Below are 10,879 nucleotides of genomic sequence, written 5' to 3' on the forward strand. Positions count from 1 at the left end.
TTTTAGTTAAAATAATATTTATAAAAAAAACCTACAAAAATAATTAATGGTAAAAGATATAGATAGTATAAGTATATCCATAAAAACTATACAAGGATATTTAAAGAAATCTTGAAAAAGAAATATATATAGGAATCTTCTCTAGCTTTACTGCTCATATTAATGAGATTTTAGAAAAATATATGAATGACTCAATTCGACATATTCAGCTATATCAAGTAAATCAAGTATATAAATGAAGACAATAGTACCCGGTGAACTTACAACAATTTTTTTTTTAAATCATGCGCTTGAAAGCTCTCTGCAAACATTCTATCTAATCTTTCTCTTAATGATAAAACAATTATTCACAATATAGTAGTAATTACCAACCAAACAAACGACCTTATATAGAGAAAACAATATTATAAGACAAAATTATAATCCACGTACTAGGTAGATTGATAATTAGCTGACTTCACAATAGGTTGCACTGCCAGACAAAGTCAATTACATTTTGTATATCTGGCAAGTTTTAAATGATAGCTACAAAAGTTTCGACTTCATCAGATATTTGGTTAGGTTTTTGCAAATAATTGAAATAGTGCACCTTAGTGATTTTTTATAAAATTGAATATCGTTCAGCAGTTAAATTCTTCAATTTGAAAAGAATAAACAATGATGCATTCAAATTGGAAATGGATTCTGTTTACGGCAATCTTTCACCATCGTCAACAATAATAATATATTGGAAAGCTGAATTTAAACGTGATCGTACGAGTATTTTTGATGAAGAGCGTTAGGGTCGTCTAAAAGATTTCACAACTAAACAAAACAGTGAAAAAATCCAAGATATTGTGTTGAATGATTCAAAAATTAATTTGTGTGAGATAGAAAAGATGACAAACATATCATATTTACGTGTATCGAATATTTTGCATGACTATTTGGGTAAGAAAAAACTTTCGGCAAGATTGGTGCCGCGTTTGCTCAAAAACGACAATGACTTCGTCATTCAAAACATTGTTTGGAAATGATTATGCACAATGTTATGCTGACTGCGATGGTCGAGTTGTGGCAATTGATGAAAAATGGATCCATTACTTCACACCTGGGATTTAAGTGAAATAATTATCATAGACTATTTGGAAAAACTATTCAAGGAAAAACAACAATATCACACTACCATTGCATATTACTGGCTAAATTAAATGAGGAAATTAAGAAAAAAATGATCACAGTATAACGCACCTGTTCACACGTCAGTGAGAGTCATGGCAAAATTAAATGAATTACGGTACAAATTGCTTCCTCACCCAATGTATTCTTTAAATATGGCCCCAGTGACTATTACTTGTTTCCAAATATAGCTCCAAGGAAATAGATTGAGATCAAATGATGAAGTGGAATTGGAAACTGAAGTATATTTTGGAGGACTTGATAAATCGTATCCAAATGTTAAAAGATCATTGTACTCGGTATGTCAAGCTAAATGTAGACTACATTATATACTTTATTATATATAAATATAACTATATATTATGCATAAAATCTTATTTTCCAAAATAAAACTAAGTAATTTTTATTACTTGAGCCGGATATTTTTCAATTCAAAACAACTTCTAAAGAAGAGAACAATGCCAGTCCAGTATAAATGCTATTTGGCAATCCCTTAAATGTTCCACGACCCTTACTGGTAAAATTCAAGCATAAGTCTGGTGAGGTTTTATCAAGTGACTGCACTGAAGCCTGTCTAATGTTAGGTCGCCGTGTGGGTTGACCGATTTATCTGCCCAACAAATTAGCAAGTATGACGTATTCATCTTCAGTCGGCGCGTGAGCACAAATTAGAGTGATGTTAAAGAACGTTCTCTTGAAGAGGATTGTAACAAACCTTTCGTTTACTGGTGTGAATCAGAGAACTGCGAATCATAATTTACACATTCATTGCGCACTCGTAAAAAACCAAATCTAAAAGCGTATAAATATTTTTCTCACACACTACTTATATGAATTCACATTCGCCACAGAAGTGATTCATAAGTATTTTCGTTAACGAATGCGGGTGCTAATGAATCAGCTTCATAATAATAAATATGATTCATGAATCATAGCATATACTCAGATGACTTGATGACTCGAGTGAGTGCTGTATGAAATTTTGTGTAAGCGATGTTGTTGTTAGCATTGTAATATGTAGCATTGCATATGTTTTGTTTGCGTCAATGAATATTTCTTGTGTATTAAAATAGGGGTTATTTCAGGTGGAAATTATATTTACTTTTATTTCAGGTTAATATATTTTTCTTTAAAAAAATCAGGTATAGTTGTAAGTTAGAACAATAAACAATTTAAATAAATTACAGGTCGATTTCAGGTACATATCTATCTTTCAACACTGAGTATTAATCCTAATTTTTGGAAATATAAATATATAAATTTTATGACTATATTTATTACACGAAAGTTTACTATTATATTATTGTTAAGCAGTTTTGAGGAAAATAATTCCTGGAATACTTATACCCTTTAATACATAGTAATGATTTTCTTTGATTAGTTTTAGCAATAATTATATTGAAGACTTACTTATTATTTCCTTGGCCTTAGCAGAAACGATATTAAAAGCTACACTGTACTTCTTACAGGACACTGTAGACTTAATTACCACATGAAGATTATAGGTGTGCTAGAAAGTGACTCCTGTGGACTCTGTCATGAGGAGAAGGAAACATCAGAACATGTTCTATGCAACTGCCCAGCGGTGGCAAGACGTAGACTCGATTACCTTGGAAGTGAGATCTTAGTCCCAAGTCAAATAGGTAAAATTAAGCCCACAGCAATTACAAGATTTATAAGTAGTCTAAAATTATCCTAGTTGTGCCTTTAGGCGCACAATAAATCTTTTAGGTCGGGGTGCTTTAATAGCCTATTACTTAAATAAATAATAATACTTATTATTATTATATTGTAACTCATAATTAGTTGCTTTTATATAATAAATTCCTAAAATCATATTAGTTTTTAAATGCTTATTTATTTATCACAGAGTTTTTCGTAATAATTTTTCACGAATGTGACGTAATACTTATAAACGATTCATGAATCACTTGCATCATTTTCGTGTTGAATTTTGGTATTTATGATTATCATAGAGTATAAGTCATTATAAGTACTGTCAACTATATGTATATGAACTATATGAATCAAGTGAAGTCAAATCAACGAAAAAGAGAGACAGAATGCGTATAAATGAAACAGTTAATGATTCGAGTGTTGAGTATTCATTGCAGTTCTATGGTGTGAATCGCTGGAAAAATTTTGACAGTCTCTTGCTAACCATAAAATCGCATCTAAACAAATGTCTATTTGCGCAACTGATTCTACCTTAGGAAATCAACGTACAAAACATGTCGTCACATTATTTATAATAACTTTTAAAATTATTTTATATGTTTCTGTAATTAAGAAATAATAAAATTTACTAGGTGATTTTTTTAATAATTTCAAACTTGGTTGCTTAATATCATATGGGTGCTTAAGTATTCGTACCCCGTTAGATCTTCAATATTGTTTCTTAAGGACTTGTATAGCAATTTCATCGATTTACTTTTCGACTAATTCCTGGCTAAATGATTAATTTAATATTTAATATTTTTTGCTATAATTATTTTAGTTAAATAGTCTGCGGCAGCATATTGATTTGTCATTTTTGTTGGAGCTGGGTTGTTGACATTGTGTTAGTCATCATTAAATCTTCACTAAAAAGGGATACTATAGTAAGGGATAGTAGGCGAGGAAATTTTAATTTTATGTTAATTCTAATATATTTTGATTTCAAATTTTTTTTAAAAGCAAATAGTGAGTTTTAATTTTAATCTGAGAAAATTCTTTGAAATATATAGATTGTTCATACGAATTATCATCAATTTGTCTCAGTATTAATAACTAAAACATTTTAAAACTAAAATCAGGTAACAAAACAGTAAAGTATTTTATTTAACATTTTTTAATATTTAATTTTTTTCAGTTTTTGCTGACTTGTGTATGTATGAGTAGCAATATATGAAAAGCATATACTTATTTTCTATAAGTGTATTTCAGATATTATATTTAAATTATGACTTTCATTCATCATATGGCTGTCAGCTTATAGTTCATGTGATACAAATAGTCATGTCCACTTCATATGTAAAATTATTGTTTTAGATACGCATTTTTTTGTGTGAATATAATCACACATGAAAATAATTATCTTTTTATTTTATGCACAATCGAAAAATACTAATTTATTAAAATGTTACGAAATTAAAAATGTGTTATGGCTCTCTGTATAACATCCTTTTTGTCATTTCCAATTTAAATTGAATACATTTTGAAGTTATGTGTACACTTAATTTCAACAATGTTTGAAGATGTATAATCGTTATGCATATTATTATTGCTGTATAATATTTGTTTTGTTTTATTTTCATGTGTAAATGGTGCGTAGTAGTCGTATATAATAGCTTAAAAGATTTTTAATATGTCGGAGATAAAGTCAATGGAATACTCAACATTAAAAGTTCCTTACGAAATTTTAAATAAAAAGTTTCGTACTGCACAAAAATCAGTAGATAGGGAACTGGATCAGTTACAAAGTGTAACAAAGGATGTTGAGAAAGCTTTGCAAAAGGGAAATTCGCCGCAAACAGTTGCAGAAGTTTCGAAAATGGTTGGTTGTGTATTTCAGCGTTTTCAAATGTTAAAAAGAAAATCTGAGGAATGTTTTCAAGATGAATATAACGCTAGTTTAGAATGCAAACGTAAGCTTGAACACTTGAAGTGCGTATCATCACCTAAACATGCAAGCAAGTTTGAAATTTGGCAAGCTTCTGTGGACCAATGGAAAAGGGTATGGTGAACGTTAAATTTCTATATTTTCACTTGCAACTCACATGTACAATAACTAATCTATAGGTTCGAATGGATCGTTTGGTTATTGAACATTTATTACGGATGGGATACTATGAAACAGCTGACAAATTAGCTAAACGCTCTGGTATACATGATTTAACAAATTTAGGTATGTAGAACATTTAGCAAAATGTAGGAATAAAAATAAAAATCTATCACATAGAGAGAATTCATTATTTTTTAGATTATATTTATAAGCCTAATTTGTATAGTATGTAAGGAACTAACTTATAAAATTTATTTTTATTGTTTTGTTTTTAAATATTAATTTCATTTAATTCAGATTTATAATACATTCGTAACGCTTGCTTAATGTTGACAATATAATATCGGTAGAATAAAATGGTTAGCTTGAAAAATCGATCAAATCGCATTGTTCAATATTTCAGACCACGAGCTATAGTCTCCTAAATTCTATAGCTATATTACTGACTGTTAAATATTGATTTAAAAGTAGTCCATAATATATGCTTTTTTCAATTTCGTTGTAATAAGTGTGTATGCATGTAGAGGACATAATTTCAGGTTGTGAATACCACTTATTTGCAAGAATTGGATCGATTCTAATCTACAAATTTGTCTCGTTGGTGCAGTAGCTGATCAAATGAAAATGATGCGAACAATTTTCTCTGCTCTATTTATATCAGATATAAAAATCAAATTCCTAAGATTATATTAATTGTAGTTGCGTTATAAAGTTTCCTTTGGGCCTTTTTAAAATAACTTGGAATTATGTTGAGCCCCAGTACGATTAAATAAGAAACAAATGTCTGTTATATTCGTAGTATACATCGTATATATATCATATACATATATGATATTTACACAGTTTGGCTTTACTCTGATTTATAAGTTGTTCAGAATACTAAACTCAGAACGAAGATTATTTAGGAGTAAGAATAGATTGTGTGTGCATTCAACTTAATTCCAACTGTGAGATATAGTAAAACAATCTACATAATATCTAGGACACACACACATCTAAAATAAAATACCGTTTTAATATTATTTTATCTGTTAGTTGCGATTATGTTTATAGTCTTTTCTAGCTAATCCTAGTTTCTTAGAATATTTATCTTATCACATGTACTTACTTAGAAAATTATTGTGTAAATTATTGAAATTATTTTTTTTTTTAAATAAAACATAAATTTATTTAAATTGATTACAGATACATTTCATACATCTCGTGAAGTGGAAAATGATTTAGCTAAACATAAAACATTTAAATGTGTTTTGTGGTGTATTGATAATAAGTCCAAACTTAGGAAAATCAATTCTAATATCGAATTTAATCTTCGTGTGCAAGAATTTGTCGAACTAATTCGAAATAATCGACGTTCAGATGCAGTAAAACATGCTAGAAAACATTTTCCTACATTTGAAAAGACGCAATTGACTGAGATTTGTAAATGTATGGCATTACTTGCTTATAATCCAGATACAAGTAAGTGTGGTAATATTTATTGTTTGTTTTTTAATATAAGTACAGCTAATTTATGGTACAAATTTTCTGTTTTTGCTTTAAAATTTTTACGAATTATTCGAAAGTCAATAGTGAAAAAAAATTAAAATCTAACCAAAATAATTTTTTTTTCAAAACAAACCGATTAACTAGAAAAAAAAAGAATTTTCAATGCAAGTATCTCTTATAGAATCGGTGTTTACACTATGTAGTTAAATCAGCCATTAATGCCAAATATCTTCAAATAGCTGATTATAGATGGAAAAATCCTGTAACATACAAGATTAATAGGACACTTTAGGTTGGTTACAATATCCTGTTGGAACGGAAATAGGAATAGTAACTTTAAATACTAATAGTAGTAATTACTAGCTTCTAGCCCATTGGCCAAAATGGGAATTCCTCACAATATTTATGATAAAAGCTGAAACTAGACAAGCAAAAGAAATTATTTTCAATTTTCTCCGTACATGACGTCCTTTTTAGAATACCCATTGTAACTACCCTAAATAAGTTGCTATTTAATAATCTTGGAGAGATAGTGTAAAATAATTTTGACAAAGTTCAAACATTTCTTAACTGCACAGACTTGATTAAATCGTGCACATAACTCTGGGAAATACTAATTGGATTCACGGGGGTTACTACTTATTGGTATAAGATTCATCCAACTAAACGTCATGAAAAAATCTTTAAAAACATTATGAAACTTTTGTAACAAGTCTTTCCAAAGGGCATGAAATTATATATATGTATCTTTTTTGAACACTTAAATTTTATTAATATATAATAATATTAAACATTTATATATTAATTTTTTTTAGACATTGAACCATATAAAAGTCTCTTTGATCTAAAACGGTGGGATCAACTTATCTTAAATTTTCGCAATGAAAATTATAGACTATTTCAACTTTCAACACAATCATTATTAAGTGTTGGTATTCAAGTGAGTACAAACATTATTTAATAATTAATTTTATTGAACCAAATTTAAAATGCATATAATCTTTCTAATTTATTATTAATTATTAATTAATTGAATTATATAAACCAATTAGAAATATGGGAATATGATAAGAATGAAGATAAGTAACAGGGTACATACATTGGTAGACTGAGTCCTGGTCGAGATTCAGTTTAATTTGTTATTGTGACAGCGATTAGTTAAACAATAACGTTATAATGCGTATATCGGCGTTGTTTTTAAAAATACTTTTCCGATAACTAATAAGAACTGCGTTTTTATAATGATCCATTTTCAAATACGCGATTTTTGTACGTTCAGTTCGTTTTTGAAATTATTCTTAACAATATTCACAAGTTTTGATATGATAATTGTTGTAAATTGTCAGTTGGCTGTTAATTCTAGAGTGAAAAGCAAGTATATTTACACTTAGACTATCGTAGTTTAATATAGTTATGTAGGATATATGATTTCATTATAATAAGATAATTATGATGGAAGAATGTGGTTTAAAGGAATGAAGACTAAATGTAATCCAATTCAAGATTCATGTATATTGCTACTGTAAGCGACTTTTTCCTGTTCCCGAAACTCAAATTGCCCCTTCGTGGTAAGCGTTTTGAGTCGATTGAATCGGTAAAAGAGAATTCGCCGAAGAAACTAAAAGCCATACCTGCACTGGCCTACGAAAAGTATATGGAAGATTGGGTTAAGCGTTGGCATATGTGTATCGCTTCAGAAGGAGCATATTTTGAAGGAGATAAAATAAATTTGGAATAAAATTTAAATTTATGTTTTATTTACAAAATCCGGGTACTCTTTGAGCTGGAGGTATGCCAAACGATTGTTATCTCAGAACCTTTTGTCTTTAAAAACTGTACTGTATGAAAAGTTGAATTCACATGCAAACTGATTGGGCCTTATAAGTGCAGTTTTTTGACATTGATCAGATATTCACTCTGCAACAAATTCTGTGAGAAATTCACGAACAGCCAATAGTAAATCAACTTTCGATAGCCACATAATATTTCGCGTTTACGCTGCAATGTCTGAGCTCGGTATCAATTAAGGTTAATACGACTCAGAATAACTTTGAGCAGTACCCGTAGCTCCATTAAAGTACGATTGAGTGTGTTCGAATTTTTTGATACGGTTTTGATATTGAAATGATCTTGTGCAGGAGAGGTGTTAATTGGTAATAGCACAATATTCTACAAATATGTCGAACTTTTACCTACAACATCGACATTATTGGGTGTAGCAAGCGCGATGTTACTGCTGGCTCTGTTACTACAGAAAAAGAATCTGCAAAAAGAATCCTAGTGATGAATAAGATTAAAACTAAATATATACCGGCTATTGACAGAAATATGTATAGTAATAAAGACGGCCTAAAAATGAATGGAAGTATTACCATTTTTAATATGTTATACTATGAATTCAGTAGCAAATTAGTATGTAGAAGACTCTTTCGACCGACAAAACTTACACTCTATCGCTTATCCTACCTGTGCTTCTGTGTATGACATTATCATAAAATAATAAAACAAACTGAGTTTTCGAGAGAAAGTTGCTTGTAAGTCCTTTGTTCCTCTAAGAGTTGACGACGACTATCAGATCTCAATGAACCACGAGCTGTACGGGCATTATCATGATATTGATATCATTCAGTGAATTAACATTTAGAAGTTTTGCTGGGTAGGTCTTGGCGTTAGAATGAATAACGATGCTCCGGCGAAAAAAGTGTTTAAAGCAACAGTTGGCGGATGCAGACATAGTGGTAGACTATATCGTTGGTAAAGTGATGAAGTTTATAAAAAACATAAGATCGGTTTTGTAATTACAAACAAAAATAAAATGAACTCTTACACCCAAATGCGATTTATTTTCCTTTTTTGGTTTAAATGAATAGTCAGGCAAGTTGTTTTCGGTTTTGGAAAATAAGTTACAAACAAGGAGTTTTATTTTTGAATACGAAAAATAATATTTAATTTTGATTTTTATGTTTTTAAGACAAAAATAATGATTATTTTTACATCTCAAAGTAAACATCACGATGTATGAATTAATTATTATTATTTTTAAAAAATATAATACATATAATAATATGCATTTTTTTAAAGGCAAATGACAAGATGTATAGGTGATTTTTATTTTTTTAATAACAGTTACTGTCTCTGGTGATAAAAAAAAAATTTCAAAAATTAATATTTTTATGTATATGCACTATTTATGTAATGCTTAAATGAGCGCTGATATATTGCAGCTATTTAATTATAAAATAATTTTCATGCACTAATGTATTTACTGTTTAAGGCTGGTTTATCTGCTCTAAAAACTCCCCAATGTTATGCACTTACGAGTAAAAATTTGAATTGCCCTGTATGCCAAGAAGACTTTAATCATATTGCCAAGCACCTCTCATTTTCTCATTGCGTTCAAAGTCGGCTAATTTGCAGGTAATTATAAATAGCTATGCATAATTAATAAAACTCATTCTTTGATTATTTTCTACAGAATTACTGGACTTCCACTAAATGAACATAATTTGCCGATGATGCTACCAAATGGTCAAGTCTTTGGTCAACTGGTAATGATAACGAAAATAAATATTTCATAAGATTTGTATATTTTTGTTTTTTTAGGCTATTCCTGAGATCTCTCGAGAAAATGGTACTGTTGTTTGTCCAATTACAAATACAAAATTCTCAAATCCTAGAATTGAAAAAGTTTTTGTTATGTAATCTTGAAATTATATTCAGCTGTATTTAATGTTTTGGATTAATATTAATAAAAAAATATATGCTATAAGCTAATTAAAACTTACTCAATTATGCTATAAAGAAGTATTTAATTATTATTTATTAATGTCACACTTGAATAACCTAAATTAATTATTCAATGAGCATATAATTCATACATTTTTTTCCAGTTTTCTAAATTGGAAAATAATAATAGCAGTATGATTTGAGACTCTTTATACATTGTCTATTTTAATTATTACAATTTTAAAAACCAAAATTTTTTTCTAACAATTTGATCCATTAATCAAATTCTACAACAAATATTTTGAATTAAATCCTAAGATAATTTAATATATTTTTGCAAAAAAGTTTAGGAATGTATAATTTTTATGTATTAGTTTGAATTATATAAATGTACAACTTATTAAAATAAAATATATACATATACACAAATTTATATAAAGTATTCTCTTACACTGTATCAATTTTGACTTTGATAAAAATTTATTAAACAAATAACATTATACCTGATGTTGCATTTTGAAGTATGGTTTCTTTGATTTCAATAATTGACTATTATTTCACAAGAAAGAAACTGGTTATTAATTTTTATTGATTGTTTTCACTTTGTATTGTAAAATTTATTATTATATGATAAAATAATTTTTCATATTAAAGTATAACAAGTTATCTACAAAATAATTCAATAATTTATACAGTATTATTCCCAAAATATAATTGTTATTATGAAGAGTAGATAAATCAGAT

The 10,879-nt window shown here is 28.4% G+C and overlaps 1 protein-coding gene across 1 annotated transcript; it reads left to right on the forward strand.

Moving 5' to 3' along the window:
* Positions 1-4,429: 4,429 nt before the first annotated feature.
* Positions 4,430-10,557, forward strand: LOC119681297 (E3 ubiquitin-protein transferase MAEA). Its single transcript, XM_038094450.1, has 7 exons — positions 4,430-4,873; positions 4,939-5,044; positions 6,107-6,382; positions 7,225-7,349; positions 9,684-9,826; positions 9,885-9,957; positions 10,013-10,557. Exons 1-7 carry the CDS (start codon positions 4,505-4,507, stop codon positions 10,109-10,111), a joined length of 1,191 nt encoding a protein of 396 aa, XP_037950378.1. The 5' UTR covers positions 4,430-4,504; the 3' UTR covers positions 10,112-10,557.
* Positions 10,558-10,879: the final 322 nt, after the last annotated feature.

The sequence above is a fragment of the Teleopsis dalmanni genome, chromosome 2 (genome assembly GCF_002237135.1).
Source record: "Teleopsis dalmanni isolate 2A chromosome 2, ASM223713v2, whole genome shotgun sequence".
Classification (NCBI taxonomy): Eukaryota; Metazoa; Arthropoda; class Insecta; order Diptera; family Diopsidae; genus Teleopsis; species Teleopsis dalmanni.